Here is a 23,239-nt window from a genome sequence, read left to right as displayed (position 1 = left end):
GCGCTTTGAGTGTCTAGAAAAGTGTGATATAAATCTAAGTAATATATAAATTAAATTAGCTTTTTAAAATAACAGTTTTTGTATAACAAAAACACATGTATTTATGGTAATAAAATAACATAAAATACAAAAATGTATATAGGAAAGGTAATCATCAAATACATTGGTGAAATATCAGAAAAAAAATATTCTGATAATGTAAGATACAATAATTTATCCAACTAAAGTGAATAACTACTGCAATTACAATTATAAAAATAAATTAACAATAATTTCTATAAAAATATATATGTTGTTCTCATGATTGTTCCCTCTGTAGCAGTACATGCATTTGTAGAAGAGTAACAAAGAAGAAAAAATGGCTGGATCTGAGTGGCTTGCTGCTAGAGTACATGGTGATGCTTTCAAGTGCAGGCGGAAACATATAAATTAGTTACCTCCCTCGGTTTAAGATCCATTAAGCATGTTTATGTTGATGCTGTTATTTTAACATATAAACATACTTATTTTTGTTTCATACTTGCGTCGAATACAACTTTATTAACGATTCGAAAAAGCAACATATCGTCATCTTATTGCTTTCAACTCAGCTCTTTATCCTTCGCTCGAATCGGATAGTGTTCAGAAAAAACGAGTTCTACTTGAATGCATCCCTAAATGCCGTATGGCGGCCGGCCATGACAGGAGGGTGTATGATGATGATGATGATGATGATGATGACGACGATGAAATGATAATGGTAACTTGTAGGGAGGAGGAGGAATGGGAGTGGAAATAAAAACTCGTGTGTGTCCGTTCACGAAGAGAGAGTAAAAAAGACGCGCTCAGAGACGTACGAGGAGGAAGGAAAAAGGAAAAAAAGAAGCTTCGAACAAGGTAAGGCTTGCTATTTCTATGGCGTCCAGAAATACAACACACCTGTTTTTATTTACACTAATCTGTGGATGGACTGTTTGTTAACTCAAAGGCACATTATTCACTTTTTACAAACCCTCCAGATATTTTGTGCCATTCACTTTGTAGTTTCAACATATTTTGGCTGTGTTGAATGAATAAATTGGTTATATTTGTATAACGCTGTTCAAACCTTTGAAGGTACTCCAAGTGCTTTGGGTTAAATTAGCCAGAGGGTATCAATTATTATAATGTAAAAGGTTTGTTCCTTACGACCATAAATGTCCCATTGTAAACATCTGTAAAGTGTCTGTTTGAGCCAATATTTACAGTATGTTAACAATATCTAATGTAAGGCTGTTTGAATTTTTCCACTAGATGGTGCTAATTTTTCCCATTCAAAGCATGCATTAACATTTCACAGCATTTACGGTTTTCTATTGATATATATATATATATATGTGTGTGTGTGTGTGTATATACATATATGTATGTGTGTGTGTATATACATATATGTATGTGTGTGTATATATATATATATATGTGTGTGTGTATATATGTATATGTATATATTTAAATGTGTGTAAATGTGTGCGTATATATATATATATACTGTGTATATATATATATATTTATATATATATGTGTGTGTGTGTATATATGTGTGTGTGTGTACGGTATATATATATATATGTGTGTATGTATATATATGTGTGTGTGTGTTTATGTATATTATATATATGTATATATATACACCGTTTGTCCCTTTTCAGGGTCGTGGGGGGTGCTGGAGCCTATCTCAGCTGCATTCGAGTCGCCACCACATCACAGGGCCAACACAGATAGACAGAAAACCTTTTCCCTCACATTCACACACTAGGGCCAACTTAGTGTTTCCAATCAACCTATTCCCAGGTGCATGTCTTTGGAGGTAGAAGGAAGCCGGACCCTCCATCCATCCATTTTTTACCGCTTATTCCCTTCGGAGTACTCTATCTACCTATCCATTTATCTTTTTATCTATCCATCTATCTATCCATCGATCTATCTATCTATCTATCTATTTATTACAATCCTCAAGAACACATATGTATTTAATTTTATGCATTTTAACTTGTACAAACCCCGTTTCCATATGAGTTGGGAAATTGTTAGATGTAAATATAAACGGTATACAATGAATTGCAAATTCTTTTCAACCCATATTCAATTGAATGCACTACAAAGACAAGATATTTGACGTTTATTTTTTTTTGCAAATGATATTTAACTTAGAATTTCATGGCTGCAACACGTGCCAAAGTAGTCGGGAAAGAGCATGTTCACCACTGTGTTACAACACCTTTTCTTTTAATAGTTGTTTGGGAACTGAGGAAACTAATTGTTGAAGCCTTGAGAGTGGAATTCTTTCCCATTTCTGTTTTATGTAGAGCTTCAGTCGTTCAACAGTCCGGTGTCTCCGCTGTCGTATTTTACGCTTCATAATGCGCCGCACATTTTCGATGGGGGACAGGTCTGGACTGCAGGCGGGCCAAGAAAGTACCCGCACTCTTTTTACGAAGCCAAACTGTTTTAACACATGCTGAATGTGGCTTGGCATTGTCTTGCTGAAATAAACAGGGGCGTCCATGAAAAAGACGGCGCTTAGAATGCATCATATGTTGTTTCAAAACCTGTATGTACTTTCAGCCTTAATGGTGCCTTCACAGATGTGTAAGTTACCCATGCCTTGGGCACTAATGCACCCCCATACCATCACAGATGCTAGCTTTTGAACTTTGCGTCTATAACAGTCTGGATGGTTCGCTTCCCCTTGAACATTACACAATGTTGAATATTTCCAAAAACAATTTGAAATGTGGACTCGTCAGACCACAGAACACTTTTCCACTTTGCATCAGTCCATCTTAGATGATCTCGGGCCCAGGGAGGCCGGCGGTGTTTCTGGATGTTGTTGATAAATGGCTTTCGCTTTGCATAGTAGAGCTTTAACTTGCACTTAGAGATGTAGCGACGAACTGTATCTTTTTTTTTTCCAAATAGTTCAAGACCACTACAAATGAGAATATTTTGCACTGTTATACAATTTAATAAATCAGAAACTGATGACATAGTGCTGTATTTTATGTATCCATTCAATTTCTACTTGAGGTACATGAACTAGTGTTTTTATCTACAATAATGTTTCTCCTACAGAGGAAATAATTTTCAATGTGTTGTTTTTTACTTTTTCTTGGTTAAAATATTTCAGTATAAGTGTTTTTTAAAATTTGGAGCACATTTCAAAAATACAGTGAAAATATTAATTGTAATAATTTTGGTCACAATAACCATGATAAAAAATGTTCATACTGTGACATCCCAAGTTGTAATGCGTTTGTGAAGTCAATGTGCCCACAAAGAAATGTTCCGGCAATGTTTAAAACGACCAAAATATGGTAAAAATCACATTCTATTATACATGTGCACGTTACTACACTACATATTACTCACACCATGTACCATGTATATAAAACCTTGATGAAGGTTTCTGAATGGTTTAGTGCGCCTTTTAGACAAAATAGAACAACTCCCGTTGGCTCCATATCTGACTTTTTCCAACGTTTATTTACAAGTTAGAATGCATTTTTTTTAAAAAGGTAACTTGTGTTTGTCTGACATAATAGAGAATAGTAGAGAATGTGACAAACAAAATTCTAAACCAAAATTGCAGTTCATCTTTAAGCATGGTTTTTCTGATTAAAAAAACAAAACACAATGTTGCATAAACATAGGTTTACAAACGGTAAAAGTCCCCAAAAAATAATTAATTTCAGCCAATATTAGTTTACAGCGGAATATGATGTTTTTTTTCTGTGATTTTGGGACGCTGACTTTTATGTTGTCTTTAATAGAAGTGAAACACGTAAGCGGATGTTTTGCATGCATTTACACACATGATAACAAGTCAGGGGGCGTTTGACCAGTCAAAAGCTTCTAATGCTTGGCCACATGCCAAGCAGACTGGCACTGAGTCAGGGCCCTTGGCTGTGAAATTGCAAACTGCTTTCCCCAATCACATACAATCCTGCGCCTGTGCTCGGCTTGACCCTCCATCCCGCTGTGTGTTGCACAGTGGGGTGTGATGATGAAGGTGTTTGGAAGTCGTGTTCTTCGTGTAAGCCTCTTAAGAGCCTTCTGATCTCTTCTGCACTACATTCTCTTTTATTTCCAGCACTTCTAATTGTGCATCATCAAAAAAACAACTGCAAATCTCCAGACTAGAGAGAGAGAGAGAGAGCTTTGCGGGAATAAAATGCTGCTCACTGACCATGTCGTCGGTGCATAAATGATTTATTATGTTTGCATGTCAATACTTCATACATTGGATGTCCGCTCACATCTGATTTACTCCCTCACTGCGACACGAGAAGCAAAGGCTTAATCTGTAAATGTATATTAGAATAAAACTTTCCACCAGTACTACAACTAGCACTGCCATTACAAACCCTTCAAAATTTGCATACTGGATCAGATCCGGCCCTGCGATGAGGTGGCGACTTGTCCAGGGTGTACACCGCCTTCCGCCCGATTGTAGCTGAGATAAGCACCAGCGCCCCCCGAGACCCCAAAGGAAATAAGCGGTAAAAAATGGATGGATGGATGGATGGTTCCGATCCCTCGTAAAGTAGCCAATATGGAAACACCAAAGTTTTCAAATTAACTCACACTTTTGTCTTTAGTGACAAAAATGTCAACTTCCCAAAAACTATATGAATATTTGATATCTACTTTAAACCAGCCAATCTTTTTCAAAACTACTTATATGACTTCCATAACATGCAGTCCAGGCGGGGCCAGCTCTATGTAGTGGCAAAGGCCCCTCAATATCAAAATGTTTGAATTGAGAATGTACATTTTAATATACAAAACAAATGTATTACAATTTGACAAAATGATCCACAGTAGCGAAGAAATCCGCTGTAGAAGGGACAAAATCCAATTTACTGATTGACTAAGGACTGGAAAATATGTGATTGGCCATTTGGGTCATGTGACAACGTGATAGTGTGATTGCCAGGAACAATGTGTGCGCATGTGTGTGTTTTTCTTATATTTCCGTCAGTCTACCCCAGGGCAGCTGTGGCTACAAATGTACCTCAACACCTCCAGGTGTAAATGAAGGATGGGTTCCCACTTCTCTGTGAGCGCTTTGAGTATCTAATAATAAAAAAGTGTGACATAAAATCTAATCTATTATTTTTATTATTAGTATTATTACTATTATTATTCCTACCCTTCTTGAGACATCAACAACGAAGAGTACCTTCCATATAAGGACCGGTGAACAAGTTAGGACATAAATCATGGTCCCAAAACGGAAAACCATTGCATCTAATAGAAAATGTCTCATTTGCACCCCTGGTGGTGAAAGCTATCACAATTAAGGTAGTCCCAAAATGGAGGGATTTTTCAAATTGACTGTGTCGGTTTTAAAAAGTGAAATAACAAGTTTGAATAAAAAATGTAAATTTCCCTCTGGCCAACATATGTAATAACAAGTGTGTGTAAGAAATTGAAATGCGCCCCTTTGGCCAAAATTAATTAAAAAAATGAAATAAATATGTATACGGAGACATACTGTAATAAGTTTAAGTAAATAATGAAGAATAAAAAACAATTACAAACAAACAATTCAACAAAAAATGTTTTTACTAAAAGCTTACTTTTTTATATTTGCATAGTATGTATTTAATATTAATTTTGTTAATACAAATCTTTATATATCTAGAAAGGGTGGTCTTAAAGAGGTAGGCATTTTTCAGAGGTCTCAAGAAGGTAGAAAATACAAGAATTTGTGCGTGCGTGCGTGCGTGTGTGTACATGGAGTTTGAGTAATATGCTTCACTCTGTAGTAGGAAGAATGATTGTGGCAACACACTTTGCTACATTTCCCTTTTTTTACCAGTCCACTACTACTTTATTGTCTAAACCTTATCTGTTGAAGTCCCCAGCAGTGCCAACAGGGCCATCTTAAATAGAAGGCGAGATAATACCACCATATGGCCGACGGGAAGCCAGCAAGCCAGCTCATGGATTCAGTGTGATGTGTTGTTGGCTTAGTGCTCTTGTAATTAGAGTAAAATGAAGGGACGAAGAAGCGAAGTAAAAGAAGATTCAATGTGCATGGATGAATTGTAAATATGTGTATGGAATTACATTTATTTTGCTGGTTTTAAAGGTGAACTGCATTTTTTTGGAGTTTAGCCTAGAACACACATCTTTATTATATGTATATTAAATTGTATATAAACGCTAGTAGAAGGTTGCTAACAGGTGGCCTCCATCAAGGGGTTTATATACATGCTGTAAGTGTATATGTAATGTAGTAACCGGCACATTCATAATATCATATAATTATCGTGTTTTCGTCATTTTAAGTAATTATGGCAACTCATTGATTTCACAGAGCGCATCACAGCATTCACTATTTCATTCAACAATTACGACGACTACTTATATTTTTAGCATGAATATACAGATGATGAAATACATGTTTTAAAATCTGCGTGCTAACAGGATCCAGCTATAGTGAAATACTAAGTATCATATAGCAGTATTGCTAAGTGCTAAACAACAAATACAAACTACGAACATAATAAAACAATCACATACTGTACAATATCTGTTCATTTACGGGATGTTTGTATCTTTCAGTACAGGCTTCTTGTTCCCCGTTTAGAAGATGAATGAATAATATAACGCTCGCTCACTATTATTCAGGTTAAGAAAAAAGGTGTGCGTAAATGAGCATATTGTCGCGTCTTTCTCGCGATGTCTTCAGGTCTAAATTGATTTTCAAAGTTGACCAACTTGTCTGCTTATGACCACATCCTTTTAATATACAAATGTGAGACATGAATTAAAAACTAGCACAACATTTTACCAACTCGGAGGCAATACAGTCGCAGTTGCTGTTTTATTTTATTTTTTTAACCTCATGGTGATCAATGTGCCGTATTACTAAAAATAGTTCCTCAACATTAGCTCTTATAATAACAATGTTGCTAATACTTGGTTACTATGTAGCTCACATTGGCGGATTCTGGATGTTGTCTTTGTTGGCGCAATAGATGACTCCCATTAGCTACATTGTTAGCTGTCTTGTACCAGCCGTATTGGGCAATTTATAATACACACACACACACACACAAAAAGACGTACAGTATGTAATATTGTCTCAAATGAGTGATAGGCAATTTAATGTAAATATACACTCAATGATAAAGTTTTCCGACACTCAAAATGTTGGTGCACTATAATTGCCATATCTTAATTACTGTGTGAAAGTGTGGGGTAACATACAAAGGTACGTTAAAAAGGTTATTGACAGTATATAAAAGACTACTGAGAATAATACACAACGTTGGCAATCGGGAAGACACAAATGTACTCTTTATAAAGTCGCAAATAATGAAATTTATGGATCTGGTCAAATTCAAATCTGCACAAGGAATTTATGAAGCAAGAAATAATCTTCTGCTGCCAAATATCTAAAAATCTTCAAAGACAGATTGAAAATATAATTTCAGGGGTTAATTGAATCTAAGACAGTCATGTGTTGACTAAATTCTTAAAAGTATGTGTATTTCAGTTTGTGGGGTAATTGCCTGAGAAAATCAAAATTGCTTACATAGTGTGGTATTGTGATGTAGAGAAACGCCATTTTCACCAATTTTCCAAGGATATTTCCTATATTCTGATCTACAGAATTAGACATGTAATAAAGGTGTTTGTGAAATCCCCTAATATTTTTTGGTGCTACGAGATAGGCGCCAGCGCCCCCCGCGACCCCGAAAGGGAATAAGCGGTAGAAAATGGATGGATGGATGGGTTTACTACAACATTAGCGCTGCATAAAGCATTATGTCGCTACTGCCCCGACATTTCCGAAAAAAATATGTTACAAAAACTACTTACAGCCTTGTCCAGCTGTTTATTATCCACGGTTAAATATATTTTACTGCATATGTATATCTGCTCCAAATATTGGTTATCGGCCTGCTTGAATAATTATCGGACCTAAAAAAAAAAACGGTAAATCTCTAGTGATTACTCGGGCCTGGCTCACCTAGCTATGGGCGGGCAAGAAGCGGTAGGTAGTATTCCTGTGAGGAAGGAGGTTTTTCTTTCATGATGACATAACAACCTGCAACTTTAAAAGTGACCATTTGTGTCACAAACCAATGAGGAGTATGGTAATGTTGCTGCTCATAAACTTGTTTTAAGGGCACACGCTCTGAGAACATGGTTAAAAAATACACTTTTGTTTTGACAAAAACAAACCGTTATTTTAATGGCATACATTCTGAAGCTGAATTCTGAAGGATTACGGATTCTGTTTTATTATCCCAGCATGAAAATACATCAATAGAAGGCATTTTTTGTTTTGTGTGAAGCGAATGACAGATGAGCTAGTAAAATCGATGATATTTACATGACCTCCTTGGCTGAGATTAGCGAGGAGTTGCAGAAGGCCAATGCACTTTAATCACCAGACTGGACCTTTTGAGACTCTACTCAACCCTTAGATGGTTTGTCAAACTCCTAATCTCACACACTATGTCAAACTAATTCACAGTTTATGTATAAACATAGTTATTTTACAATAAAAGAGGGTTCTTGATATACTGTTGCCACGGAGACAAACAAGTTGAGTTTCTCTAACAGCATTCAGTGTTGTATTGGAACTTTATGTTAGCAGATTGTAAAGAAAAGTGAGTAGTCAGGTTGTTTATAACCAAAGGTGTGTGCACAAAATAATAATTCTGACATTTGGTAGTTACCTTTTTTTCAAATTATGATTATTTCCAGTGGTTTCTGACATTTTTCACCTTGGCTGACATCGACGAGCATCAGGCATCAGTGGAGAGACCTCACAGCGGTCGTGGTTTTACCCTCCTTCCCTTTTCTTCCCCTTCTGCACCCTCCTTGCCTCCTCTGAATGACTCAGCGAAACATGCCTGTGGTGTCTACAATCACAGGTGGGTACCACCCAAACCTGATCAAAGTATACCGCGGGGGTGTCCAAAGTGCGGTCCGGGGTTCATTTGTGGACCACGGATTGTTTTTTTATGTCCCGCAACACATTTTACAGACATAATAAACGCGTCCCAGATTACATTACATGAACAAAACTGAGAAAAAAACACAACCGGCCCACTTCCCCCCAAAATTTGACTTGTTTGTGTTACTGTGTATGGTATGTCACGATTTGCATGTATCCTGTCAAGATGAACTTATGTACAAATATCCTGCCAGATAGAGTAAGTTTTCAAGTGTTACAAAATATAGAAAAAAACACACACTCTCCAGAAAACTTAATAAAACAAAAATAAAAAGGTGCACGGCAAAAAGTGTTCTTAAGGAAATATCAAGGCCAGCAACACTTGTGTCCTTCTAATAATTTTAATACAAACTGCGCAGGCGCTGGAAAACACAGACGGGTTTCGACAATGTCTTCGTCAGTGTGCAATTTCCAACAGGAAATAGTCAAAGCTGTGGTCAATCAATTTATAAAAAAAATCAAGAGCAACTTCAAAAATGAAAGTGCACAAATAGTAGGTCAAATGGAAAATTGTACAAAATAAATCAAAGAGTCAGTTCAGTATCAGTACAGCAATGGAAAAAAAAAAGGTGTGCTAAAGCCTTTCAAGTTTTTAGCTAGTGAATGTTAACCACATTGGTAAATTATAAGAAGAAATTAAGTATTTCAAGGTGTTTAAATGTCGCTCTAATTTGCTTTACCTATAACAACACAAAGCTAAGATGTGGATGTTTTGTTCAGATGGTTCAGCATGTACAATGTATTGATTTTATTATCGTAATGTAAAAAGTGTATCAAAGTGGCCCCTGCGTCCTTCAATATTTATGAATGCGGCCCTCACATTAAAAGATTTGGACTCCCCGGATTGCAGTTTGTTGTACATGCGGTGTTTATATTGAAATAATTAGACATAACTCTCTGTGAGAATCAAGATGAAAAATGTCAACATATTGTTCAGCAAGTAGTTGGTAGAAATAGAAATATTGACTGTTTTTCAAGATATGTAGCAAAGCCTGCTTTTTTACAAAGTTGTTCTCCGTGAAGTAGATCGATGATCCTATCATTTTAACCCATATATATATATATATAAATACGTTATATATGTGTATATATATATATATATATATATATATATATATATATATATATATATATATATATATATATATATATATATATATATATACACACACATATATATACACATATATATATACACATATATAACGTATTTATATTTTTTTCTACCGACACATTGCATGTTATACAATAGATCTACATGAGACCTTGGCCCTGCTCACCTCTCAGCTCCACCCTGATGCCAACCACAAGGAGGACCTGGTCTTCCTTAAAGGTGTCTTCAGTGAGAAAAGCCTTGGCTACCTCATGAAGGTGTGTTGATTATTAGTACGAACTCTACACTCATTGCAATAATGCATGTCGGCAAGTCACATGACCAGTTGGAAAAATGTAGAAAAAACTAATTGCCAAGTTGCTTCTGTGCTGTTGAAGGTCCACGACAAACTGAAACAGTACGAGAAGCAGAGCCCGTCCCCGGTACTGCACAGCGCCTCCTGTCTGGCAGAGGATGTAAGTGCAGCCTGACACATTGCCGAATTCTCAAGTTCTTCTTGAGTTTTAATGAAAACATTTTTTGGTCAGCTGACCGAGGAGCTCCAGGATGGGCCCCTTGAGGAGGATGAAAAAGAGCTGCTTCTCCTGCTGAGTGCTCCTCACCTTAAGGTGCACACACAAACATAGACTGCTGTTCATCTTATAAGGTGACCTAATTACTGTTGCTGGGGATTCATTTCAATTGATCACAATTGAATACGGTTCATTTTTAATCGTGTTAAATGAGCATGGAAACTCAAGAGAGAAGGAAGCATGTATGCATTTAGCATGTATTGCTCAATCATTATGAGAGACAGCATGATAGATTTTATTTTGTTGTGCATTCTAAATATTAAACAAATGCAATCAACAGTTTGCTTACAATGGAGCCTCCATTAAGGTTGCATATACGTTATGTAAATATATATGTAATGTAGTACTGCGCACATTCATAATATTTAATATTTATGTATGTTGATCATTTTAAGCATACGTGGCACATTCATTTAAAAAACACATCACGTCTGCTTTTTTTTTCCATCGCTAATTATTACTCACTACAGACTTAGAGAGCCAACACATAACAAAACATCACTTACTGTGTAATGTCTGCTGTCATTAGGATGCCGACTGTGAGGATGATCATATATTCTCATTAAAATGACTAATAATCCTCACACAGATAACAATGAGGGTAGGGGACCAAGCGTCTTTTCGTTTCGTCCTCTTCAGTTTCGGGTCCTAAATGGCTGTCAAAGTGTACCAACTTGCTGGAATACCTACTTAGATGTCTTCTGGTGAGATACACGATTTATGATCTGCAATAAACTTCTAGGGAGCTCAAGGAAGCGAGAAAAGAGCAGACCACTCAATAATATAAACATTGGGACACACAGTAGTGATCATGGCGCCGCTATTAATAGTTTTTCTGCGTTAGAGCTTATAATAAAATATCACTAATACTTGCTTAATATTCAAGTCACATAATGTAAATTGAGTATTGTTGGCGGTTTTTGACTGATGTATTGGATTCAATAGGCGAAATAGAGGAACTCCTATTGGCTTCCTTATAAGTGGACTTTTATTTAGAAGTTAAAATGCATAAATGTATTTTTTATGGATAGGAAAAATTCCAAAATAAATAGCAGTTCCCCTTTAAATGACCCATTGCATCCTGTTTTAATTGCTTTTACCCTTTAAAATTGTTTTTAATCATATTTATTTTTATATTGGTTTTATATTTATTCATTTTTTTGTTTTTATTCAGTTATTGGTGAAGCATAATATTGTTTTTAATATTGTTTTTAATATTGTTTTTAACATGGCTGTGCAGCACTTTGGAAACATTCTGGTTGTTTAAATGTGATATATAAATAAAGTGGATTGGATTGGGTTGAGATAACCAAGATTACACTAACAAGTTATCTTTATGTATTTTTTGCTCCTGGAAATGAATCTGGTAGTCATAGCCCATATTATGCAACCTTTCCATCTCAAGACTGGAACTGCAGCCCCCACTTTGTGTGACGTCATCTACAGAACTGGATCACATTTCCCCATATAGACAGTGTAGATATAGTCATTTTTCATTTCGGGCTCCAGTACTCTGGAATGCCCTTCCGGTAACAGTTCGAGATGCCACCTCAGTAGAAGCATTTAAGTCTCACCTTAAAACTCATTTGCATACTCTAGCCTTTAAATAGACTCCCTTTTTAGACCAGTTGATCTGCCGTTTCTTTTCTTTTTCTCCTATGTCCCACTCTCCCTTGTGGAGGGGGTCCGGTCCGATCCGGTGGCCATGTACTGCTTGCCTGTGTATCGGCTGGGGACATCTCTGCGCTGCTGATCCGCCTCCGCTTGGGATGGTTTCCTGCTGGCTCCGCTGTGAACTGGACTCTCGCTGCTGTGTTGGATCCGCTTTGGACTGGACTCTCGCGACTGTGTTGGATCCATTATGGATTGAACTTTCACAGTATCATGTAGACCCGCTCGACATCCATTGCTTTCCTCCTCTCCAAGGTTCTCATAGTCATCATTGTCACCGATGTCCCACTGGGTGTGAGTTTTCCTTGACCTTATGTGGGCCTACCGAGGATGTCGTAGTGGTTTGTGCAGCCCTTTGAGACACTAGTGATTTAGGGCTATATAAGTAAACATTGATTGATTGATTGATTGATTGATTGATTGATTGATTGATTGATATAAAACTATTATTTTGGCCCATGATTGCTTCAAAACTGATACGGTTAATTAACATGAGCAAAAAAGAATCGCTATTTCCAGACACCCATGCTCTTCCATTTCCTTTTCCATTGACATCATAGCCTGTGTTTCCACGTGCTCTTTCAGCATTTCCTCAAGCATCTTAAGGAAAACATCAGTAAAAGAGGACACAAATTGGAACACGAGAGCCTGTTGTTTTTCTCAAATTTTCCACAGGTTTTGACTATCTTTTTACCCTCAAGGTGGAATTGTAGTGTCATATTTGGCTTGAGTCTCTAAAATATTTTCCATCTTAATTCTGACCAAAAGCATTGTTTGTCAAAATCGTAATCATCAAAATAATGCCTGGAGATTACATTCCTCTCGCATTTTGTGTGAATCAGTTGGACTGTAACGGTCCATATTTTCCTCATATTGCCATCATTTGGTAATGTATGCATGCTGACCCCTTCTGTAGTTCAGGCATGTGATTTTTCCGTCTAAAGTCGGAATTCCGTCTTTTTTAATCTAGGGGGGAAAAAAAATGATCTTCCATTTTTCCGTTTTTTTTTTCCGACCCTAAGTCAAGATTCGTTTACTTGCCGATTCATCTTTGGTAATCGAGACGTAGCTTATATTACGCCGTAGTTGATTGGTCGATATGTTCCTTGTGACCAATCAGGTCATCTGTTATGAATGATGACGTTATTACCGCCATTTTCCAAATGTAAACGATGTCGGTTCTCGAGAGAAAGGACGCTTCACGAGTAAAAGAAATTGATAAACATGTCAAAAATAAGTTTTGATGGGACTGGATGGAAAGGAAAATCACTGATACTGCTGGGAAGAAGGAAGTTACGACTTTGTTCGGCGATTTTATTGGGAAAATCGGTCGTCCCGGAAAAGTTTTGTGCACGTGGTGTCATGATGGTATTGACTATGGATCACGTTGTAGTAACACAACTAATAGTTGCGTTTCTACAACCTGCACCAATGCATTTGGTAGACATATTTGATTATTCCTTCAAATTCCGCGTAAAAATATCGAGATTCGGGATGAAGACGCTAACACATATAACGCAATATGAAATGGCCTCCAGTCGTCTGTAGGCGACATCAACAGGCGGATGCATGCCTGCACACATTTTGTACATAAAAGTGGTCTTTCCAAAATGTGCTGCACAACCCTTAAAGCAGGGCAGTGTCCATTTTGGGAGAATTTTACCTGTGGACATGCTTTTTATGTCCAAAAGTATAAAATAAGTCTTACGGTTGTCTGCATTAGAGGGGCTTTTTAACATTGTTTCACCAATGTAGTGACATTCACAGTGAGGCGCATACATGCTGACCACTCACAATATCTTAAATGCAGCTACTGTACTACCATTTTATGGAGTTGATATAAATTAATTATTTCATTCTTGATTTTGTTCACTATGCACTCGAGCAGCTACTGGAGATTTTAAATGAATCAAGGTGTTAATTGGAGCATTTCTTCTGTATTCATGGTTGTTGTGACGCCACACAGGCCGTGCTGTCAGCCCACGACACCGTGGCCCAAAAGAGTTTCGACCCGGTGCTGCCGCCACTGCCAGACGACGTGGACGACGACCTGGAGGAGGAGTCTGTGAAGATTGTGCGTCTGGTGAAGAACAAGGAACCTTTGGTAAGTGCTCACGCTTCTTTGAGCGGTGAATGTGTGTCACTTTAATCTGGGGGAGTCCTTCATCTTCTGACACACACTCAGCCAGTTGTTGTTTATACTTCTACCAAATGTGCATTGTGGCGTAGGGTTAGCTAATATGTTGTGCATTACAATAATCTAAAAACTGAAGATTAGTTTTTGGATTGATTTGTGTCTCCCACCAGGGAGCGACAATCCGGCGGGATGAGGTCACGGGGGCGGTCATCGTGGCTCGGATCATGAGGGGAGGAGCTGCTGATCGCAGCGGTGAGAGCGACGGCAACACACTTAGTGGTCGCTTCCCACCCTCTTTTTTTGTAACTTAAACCACAAACAGGACTTCCTTATCAGCACTGACACACAAGTGAGGAGATTACGTTGTGTAACACTTTGCAAAACTGTCAACAGAGATTAAACCCTCCAGATTAGTGCCACCAGATTGTGTGTGTTTAGTCTTTTCAAACAGGGGTCACCCCTGGTTGCTCCCATGGAGACGTTATCAACTGTGTGTCACTTCAAAGTGTGTGTTGTTACGTGTGTTGCCAGGTCTGGTGCATGTGGGGGACGAGCTACGCGAGGTCAATGGCAACTTGATAACCCACAAAAGGCCGGATGAAATTAGTCACATGCTGGTAGAAGTCATGTTTCATCTGCAGTATCGTGCATGGAAAGACTTGTTGCTCACTGTGTTTTTGTTGTTTGTTTTTGAGCAGTCGCAGTCACAAGGATCCATCACACTTAAAATTATCCCGGCCGTCGTGGAAGAAGACAAGTTGAAGGAAAGCAGGGTAAAACATTTTTCAATGAAAACACAATCAGTTATCATAATGACAACTGTTGGCGTTACCGCACTTTTTGTGTCTTTTTCCGCACTGAAATCAGAAAAGACGCGCATTTGCAGTAGACCGCGCATCCCCGGGATGCGGATTTTTTAAGTACATTTTTTTACTGACCTTGCCATCTCCGGGTCAAAACTCCTGCGCGCTTGTTTTTTTTTTTATTGATTATCGCTTTCCGGCGGTGTTTTGTTTTGTTTATATTTGCCAGGTCGAACTTCCGTCCCCGTTTATTGTGTTTTGATTGGTCGTCTTCAAAGTAATGAACTTTGCAATACTTAAATTTTGATCCGCCGAAAGTTTTATCAATCACAAATACTGCCTTAGTTTGCACTCGAACAACTTTACCGCGAGGAGCTGTCAAAAGAAAGACTTCATGGTAAACACTAAGAGTGAGTGTAAAGTCATCCTTTTTAACTTCATCCTGTGCCATTCCTCCAGTAAATGAGTGGTTTTAGTCCTTTGTGAGTCCATGGAAACTTGACTTTTATCTCCCACTCGGTCGACATCATTCGAGGATGGAGACATGCTAGCTAGCTTCAAGCTATCCAGACCCGGACCAGACTCTTCCACCCCAAAAAAATACTTTGCAGGTCAACAAACGGGGCAAATATGTGGCTTTTGAAATGTTAATGTGCGAAGAATGTTCAAAAGGAGTCTCCTGGTGAAGTGGCTGACAAATTAACAAGTGTCGCCGGCATCGCTGACTGCACCGCCTTTCCTGGCTCAGCCCACAGCCTTTAGTTTAGAACCTGGAAAGCTTGGAAAGGCCGATATACAACTTTTTTTTTCCACTTTTACCCCTATTGAAAAGGGTTGTTGGTGGAGAGGAACACCACATTCCCACTTTGCTGTGTGTTTTTTTTTTTTACATTTTTAACACTTACATTCAATAGCTAAGTTAAAGTCCCAATGATTGTCACACACACACACACTAGGTGTGGCGAAATTATTCTCTGCATTTCACCCATCACCCTTGATCACCCCCTGGGAGGTGAGGGGAGCAGTGGGCAGCAGTGGTGGCCACGCCCGGGAATAATTTTTGGTGATTTAACCCACAATTCCAACCCTTGATGCTGAGTGCCAAGAAGGGAGGTAATGGCTCCCATTTGTATAGTTTTGGTATGACTCGGCCGGGGGTTTTTGTATAGTGACACTCCACTTACTTTGACTCCATGCTAGATTATTTTGCAGTGGTACTTTGTGTGGGCGATCCACACTGAGGAATGATGCAGACGCATTTGTGCAATATTTGACCGTTCGGTAATCGAGAAGGTATACAAAATCCCGGGCCCAAAAAAAAAATATATATATATATATATATACGAAATCACAGGTATGACTTGATAAGACTACGGGTCTGAAAAGAACAGGTCATCCTAAATTAGGTCTAGAGGGTTATATGCTGTAAATGTCAGAGCTTTTCTTCCTGTCACTCACACTCACTTTGGAGAGACCTCCAGGGGCCCAATGGGGAGGAAAGTGCCTCAATGGTCGTTTGCAAGTTACCAAAAAAACCAGGGAGAGTTTTGATGCAAATGTTAAGAAAATGATGAGTCATAAAATAACTAACAGCTAAGAAACAAAATCTTTCACTGCTGTAATCGACCACTTGAAGAAAATACGATCGGTCGTGTTGTTATTCTGATTATGTTGTTAAGTCCTGTTGTCCTGCAGGTCTACCTAAGAGCTTTGTTCGACTACGTGCCCTTTGAGGACCGGGCCACGCCCTGTCAGGAGGCGGGGCTTCCTTTTAAGAGGGGGGACATCCTGCAGGTGGTGAGTCAGGAGGACGCTACCTGGTGGCAGGCCAAGAAAGTGGGCGACTGCAACCTGCGCGCCGCCCTCATCCCCTCCACACACTTTCAGGAGAGGTAGCCTGCCGCTTTTGGATATGAATCTTCATAATATAACTTAACAAAACGCTGCACATCATTTGTATCTTGACAGGCGCCTGAGATACCGTCTGAAGACAGGCTCGTTCCCAGCCTCCATCTCCCCCAAAGTGACCACATGTAAGTCGTCATCACCACGGCAACCACCTTTTACCCGACTTCAGCACATAGCAACAAGCGACACGCGTGTCACGTCGCAGGTCAAATTTCATCTATAACCAAGGAGATGCATAGAGAGGGATTATGGAAACAGACCATAATCTCTATGCAATCTATCGTGTCATGGCATAATCCAATTTCTGTCAGACATTAAGCCAAATTAAAAAAAGAAAAAGATCCGGGAAAACAAACGGGTGTTTTAATTTATTCAGGAAGCCTTTTTGAACCCATCATTATTATTTTGTAGCACTTCACATTTGTTTTGTATTTGTTCTTTGTATTCAAAAACAATTTAGTCATTGTTTTCTTTATTGAATTAATGCATTTTAAGAAAAATTGTAAACAGATTAGCTGTAGTAAAAAAATAATAAAGAAAATGTCCAAAAGTAAGGAATAAAAGGTACAAAAATTTAAATAAATCTTAGGAATAAAAGCTAAAAAAAAAAATATATATTTATCAGATAAATAGTACCTGATTAGTAATGATAATTAGAAAAAAATAATGTACCCTAAATGGTAAAAATATGTATGGTAAGGTAGAGTGGTGTTTTAATTATGAGTGAATATATATATAACAAGCGAAACAGTTGTTGTGTTGTTCTTTGCAGTGATATTGTGTGTCATTCCTTGCATTGCTGCCCTCAGACGAGCGGGCTGAACAAGGTATACACACACACACGACATTTAAGCATCTATTGCTTAAGGGTGCTGGAAAAGACTGATTCACATTGAAATTGCAATTCTTGTATATTATGATTCTTATTCGATTCAATATTTTCAAGGATCATTTACATTTTTCAAATGTTTTTTATATAATTTCCAGGCTTACTGGTTGCACGTGTATATCGTACGTCATCGGCCATTAACCCTGACCAGCTGTTGTAGCCTGTAACCAGTTTTGAAAATGATTATAATTTATATACCAAATATTGCAAGTCAGTTTGGCTCGAGAAACGATTCAGAATTGAATCGTAACTTTGAGAGTCGTAATTGAATTGAATAGTAAAGTTGTAAAATGTATATCCTTATCACTATAATATTTTTATGACTTACCTACATCATCATTTCATGTGTTGAACCTACTGTGTTGTGACATCACCCTCTTTCCTCTCGCCCTGGCTCCTCCCCCTCGCCCTCTCCCACAGAAGACGCCAATGTTGAGGGTGAGGACGAATAATTGAATGACTGATTGTATTGCAATCTGCAAAGTTGATGTGCTAACAATCCTGGTGGACTTTGTAATGTTTTATATTCTACTGTAGGCTTTGATGTGTCATTGCCAAAACCTGCTGGCTGCTTGTTTACTTAGTAGGCAGAGAAGGAAGTAGTCTGCTGTTTTTAAGCACCTACTGCAACACCAGTTAAAGATCCTTCATATGACAAACGCGTCTTTTCTTTTTTGACGCCAGCTGGCTTGCGCAGAAGTTTCCGTCTCAAGAAGGAACGTCAGAGTTCACCGGGAGATCCTCGCACTCCTGATGCAACTCACAGCGACTTCTTGATATACGAGGAGGTCACGCTTTATGTGCCGCGCCATGGAGAGAAACCTCGTCTCATCGTGCTGCTAGGTACAGTAGGTCATGTCCAACTCTCCATGATATCATTTTTACTAAGTTTACAAACATAATAGAAATTTCACAGAAAAAAAAAATATATGTTCTCCCCGTGAATGCGTGGGTTTCCTCCGGGTACTCCGGCTTCCTCCCACTTCCAAAGACATGCACCTGGGGATAGGTTGTTTGGCAACACTAAATTGGGCTTAGTGTTTGAATGTGAGTGTGAATGTTGTCTGTCTATCTGTGTTGGCTCTGCGATGAGGTGGCGACTTGTCCAGGGTGTACCCCGCCTTCCGCCCGATTGTAGCTGAGATAGGCGCCAGCGCCCCCCGCGACCCCAAAAGGGAATAAGCAGTAGAAAATGGATGAATGGATGGATATACAGTGGGGCAAAAAAGTATTTAGTCAGCCAGCGATTGTGCAAGTTCTCCCACTTAAATTGATGACAGAGGTCTGTAATTTTCATCATAGGTACACTTCAACTGTGAGAGACAGAATGTAGAAAAAAAATCCAGGAATGCACATTGTAGGAATTTTAAAGAATTTGTTTGTAAATTATGGTGGAAAATAAGTATTTGGTCAACCATTCAAAGCTCTCCCTGATGGAAGGAAGTTTTGGCTCAAAATCTCACGATACATGGCCCCATTCATTCTTTCCTTAACACGGATCAATCGTCCTGTCCCCTTAGCAGGAAAAACAGCCCCAAAGCATGTTGTTTCCACCCCCATGCTTCACAGTAGGTATGGTGTTCTTGGGATGCAACTCAGTATTCTTCTTCTTCCAAACACGACGAGTTGAGTTTATACCAAAAAGTTCTGTTTTGGTTTCATCTGACCACATGACATTCTCCCAATCCTCTGCTGTATCATCCATGTATCCATTTTGGTATAAACTCAACTCGTCGTGTTTGGAGGAAGAAGAATACTGAGTTGCATCCCAAGAACACCACACCTACTGTGAAGCATGGGGGTGGAAAGATCATGCTTTGGGGCCGTTTTTCTTCTAAGGGGACAGGACGATTGATCCGTGTTCAGGAAAGAATGAATGGGGCCATGTATCGTGAGATTTTGAGCCAAAACTTCCTTCCATCAGTGAGAGCTTTGAATGGTTGACCAAATACTTATTTTCCACCATAACTTACAAATAAATTCTTTAAAATTCCTACAATGTGAATTCCTGGATTTGTTTTTTCCACATTCTGTCTCCCACAGTTGAAGTGTACCTATGATGAAAATTACAGACCTCTGTCATCATTTTAAGTGGGAGAACTTGCACAATCGGTGGCTGACTAAATACTTTTTTGCCCCACTCTATACTCATCAAATGTTACTAATTTTTAAGAATGTATTTTGCCCTTATTTTTTTGAAAATCAAACTATGCTGTATTTTCCCCAAAATATCAGAACAGTGCTTATTCCAGCCTTGACTAGTTCAACGATTGATCTATCCATACATTTTAAGCGTAAATTGAATATTGATAAGGACAAGCAGTAGAAAATGAATGGATGAATATGGCCTGTAATGCTCCCCTCTAGTGGTCAAGTGTGGTCATTACACCTCAAAGCTGTTTTCCCGTTGTTTTAAAGGGTAAAACAAGTTTTATAAAAATAAAATCACCTCATAACGCATATGTATTGAAAAAAGTCATAAGCAAAATGTAAAGTTTGATAAATGTTTGATTCCCACGTTTGGCCTTGGTCCCGTTCTTAGGTTCGCTCGGTGCTCGTATCTCTGAGCTCAAGCAGAAGGTGATCGCAGAGAACTCCAGACTTTACGGCCTGGCTGTGCCTCGTAAGTCCACTTTAAACAAAATGCCCTTTTTTCTGGTCCATATTTGATTCCTGACTTGCGTACGGTCCAAAGACACCACGAGGCCCAGAAAGAGCCACGAGCGTGAAGGCGTGGAATATCACTTCATCACCAAAGCAGCGTTCGAGGCGGACATCCACAGTGGGAAGTAAGCAACGTCAACATGACTCACCAACCTTACTGCTCCTCTCCTTTTACTCTACACACATGCCTTCTTTGTGCAGGTTCATCGAATATGGAGAATATAAAGACAATCTTTATGGCACCAGTTTGGAGTCCATTCACAGAATTCTGGATCAGAACAAGATGTGCCTTGTGGACATCCAACCTGAGGTTTGTGGTATTTATTACTGATTGTTCTTAGGTCTACTTGGGTTGTCCAAGTGACCAACTCGACCACTAGGGAGCGCTATTACACTCAAAAAGGGGCTGATAAGTCATACTGCATACACCATGTAATATGGTTAAAAAAACATGTGCAGTCTACTGCATCCATCAATCCATCCATTTTCTACCGCTTGTCCCTTTTGGGGTCACGGGGGGTGCTAGAGCCCATCTCAGCTGCATTCGGGCAGAAGGTATGGTACACCGTGGACAAGTCGCCCCCTCATTGCAGGGCCAACACAGATAGACAGACAACGTTCACACACTAGGGCCAATTTAGTGTTGCCAATCAACCTATCCCCAGGTGCATGTCTTTGGAAGTGGGAGGAAGCCGGAGTACCTGGAGGGAACCCACGCAGTCACGGGGAGAACATGCACACTCCAGTTGTTAGCAAACTTTTTTCACCAAGTATCACTTCACAAAACATTTGTTGCGCAAAGTACCACCATAATGACCAACAATAAAATACAGTAGCGTAGTCAGCCTAAGTATTCTTTAAAAACATGGCAATGGTTTTATTAAACAAGTATATTTAATGTTTGAACAGTAACTGTGTTCTTTTTTGGCATACCACTAGATGGAGCCCAAGTACCACAGTTTGTGATGCAGTGATTGTCAGAGTACATTGATATGGATACACCAACACCACAACCGTTTAATGCCTGCACTTATTGATGACTTTTACCTTTTTAATGTTTTATATGTCAAGTTGTATAAAATACTTGGAAAAAATGTCAGGATAGACTGTCTAGGGAGTGGCAATTGTAGATAAACTACTATCATACACAGGTATCTGCATGTAATAAAGATACAGCGTTTTAGGTGATTGATATGGGGGCGGGGGACACACCTGCATTATATCGATTGGTGATATAACATTTTTGCTCACAATTCATAAAAACTGATAATGGTCTACAAAATCATTATTACAATATTGGTATTAGACAGTTGTCACTTCATAATACTGCACCATCAAACATAACTTTGTAATATATTGCAGTGTTTTACAAAATTTTACAGCATGTATACACATGTTATTACAACATTGGTATTAGATATTGATACTGTCACTTGTGTATAATACAGCACCATGGAGAGCAATATGTTTTCCTTTTTTTCGTACACCACTCATCTGTGATTGTGATACTACGCCAATATTATACACAATACAGTGGTTTTGTCAATGCTACAGTATAACTATGATATTGACGGTCATGATATGGTGGCCCACAATTTTACAGTCTATAAAATTGATATTACAACCTTGGTATTATACTGTCACTGTTGCATATAATACAATGAGAGATAACCATGCAATATTTTGTACCATTTTTTTTTTTTTTTTTACAAGTTTTCACATTCTTCAGTTACATGCATATTGTGACATAATGCAGTTCATCCCTTCCTTAGAAGTAAGCATAGACACCAATTACAAGTGTTGTATTAAAAAGTAGTCATGAAGTTGGCAGTATTGCACACCTGTAACATGGCTGGTGATACGCTGTGGTTGTCTACCAGGCCCTGCACATTCTCCGCACGCCCGCGCTCAAGCCCTTTGTTGTCTTTGTGCGACCGTCCGTGTTCGACAGCGAGAGGAAATCTCTGAGCTCCTGTTCTTCGCTACACAGTGTGGCCATCACGGTGAGTGCGCTCTATGTCGCCATAGCAACTGCAGCCAAACTAAAAGATGCACAATGAAATACCGACACGCTCCACAGCCATCAAAAACACAACATTGTTGCCGTTACAGGAGCATGACATCCAGGACATGAGGCAGTCAGCAGAAAAGATAGAGCAGAGTTTTGGTCACTGGATGGATTACATTCTGGTCAAGGAAGAGTTGCTCAGTGCGGTTGCAGAACTTCATGTCCTTCTAGACCGTGTGCGCCTGGAGCCCCAGTGGGTGCCCTTGTCCTGGGTGAGGACTTAACTAACATGTCTACTTGCCAAACTGATCTACTCCCAGTTACACCCGCTTTTGAAATGTTGACTAGTGTTAGTAGTGGTTGTGGGATAAACTTGCTCAAAGTGCCAAATTTAACAATGCAGTGGGCAGAAATATGCTTACATAATTGATGGCAGCTACTTACTATAACAATAAATGTTTTACACAGCCAT

At 38.8% G+C, this 23,239-nt stretch overlaps 1 protein-coding gene across 4 annotated transcripts; it reads left to right on the top strand.

Annotated features, from left to right (window-relative positions):
* The first annotated feature begins 710 nt into the window (after nucleotides 1–710).
* Nucleotides 711–23,238, top strand: LOC133558272 (MAGUK p55 subfamily member 3-like). Of its 4 annotated transcripts, none has more exons than XM_061909511.1 (19): nucleotides 711–876; nucleotides 8,749–8,918; nucleotides 10,254–10,372; nucleotides 10,493–10,570; nucleotides 10,643–10,723; nucleotides 14,325–14,462; nucleotides 14,666–14,747; nucleotides 15,027–15,112; nucleotides 15,194–15,268; nucleotides 16,994–17,190; nucleotides 17,267–17,331; nucleotides 18,016–18,033; nucleotides 18,516–18,533; nucleotides 18,780–18,938; nucleotides 20,638–20,718; nucleotides 20,791–20,884; nucleotides 20,961–21,069; nucleotides 22,640–22,762; nucleotides 22,872–23,238. In XM_061909511.1, exons 2-19 carry the CDS (start codon nucleotides 8,879–8,881, stop codon nucleotides 23,049–23,051), a joined length of 1,743 nt encoding a protein of 580 aa, XP_061765495.1. In that variant the 5' UTR covers nucleotides 711–876; nucleotides 8,749–8,878; the 3' UTR covers nucleotides 23,052–23,238. The 4 variants fall into 4 exon arrangements, with proteins under 4 accessions (XP_061765495.1, XP_061765496.1, XP_061765494.1 ...); XM_061909512.1 differs by having other exon boundaries at nucleotides 15,191–15,268; nucleotides 18,519–18,533; XM_061909510.1 differs by having other exon boundaries at nucleotides 15,191–15,268.
* Nucleotide 23,239: the final 1 nt, after the last annotated feature.

This window comes from Nerophis ophidion, linkage group LG08 (genome assembly GCF_033978795.1).
Source record: "Nerophis ophidion isolate RoL-2023_Sa linkage group LG08, RoL_Noph_v1.0, whole genome shotgun sequence".
In the NCBI taxonomy this organism is placed as follows: domain Eukaryota; kingdom Metazoa; phylum Chordata; class Actinopteri; order Syngnathiformes; family Syngnathidae; genus Nerophis; species Nerophis ophidion.
Note: the sequence above shows the minus strand (reverse complement) of the source record. Positions and strands in the feature narration are given on the sequence as shown.

Excerpts from the sequence above, each read along its gene's own strand:
- LOC133558272 (XM_061909510.1), top strand. The coding sequence starts at position 8,879 with ATGACTCAGCGAAACATGCCTGTGGTGTCTACAATCACAG. Across the intron at positions 10,373-10,492 it reads GCCTTGGCTACCTCATGAAG|GTCCACGACAAACTGAAACA; the intron begins GTGTGTTGATTA and ends GTGCTGTTGAAG. Across the intron at positions 15,113-15,190 it reads ATGAAATTAGTCACATGCTG|CAGTCGCAGTCACAAGGATC; the intron begins GTAGAAGTCATG and ends TTTGTTTTTGAG.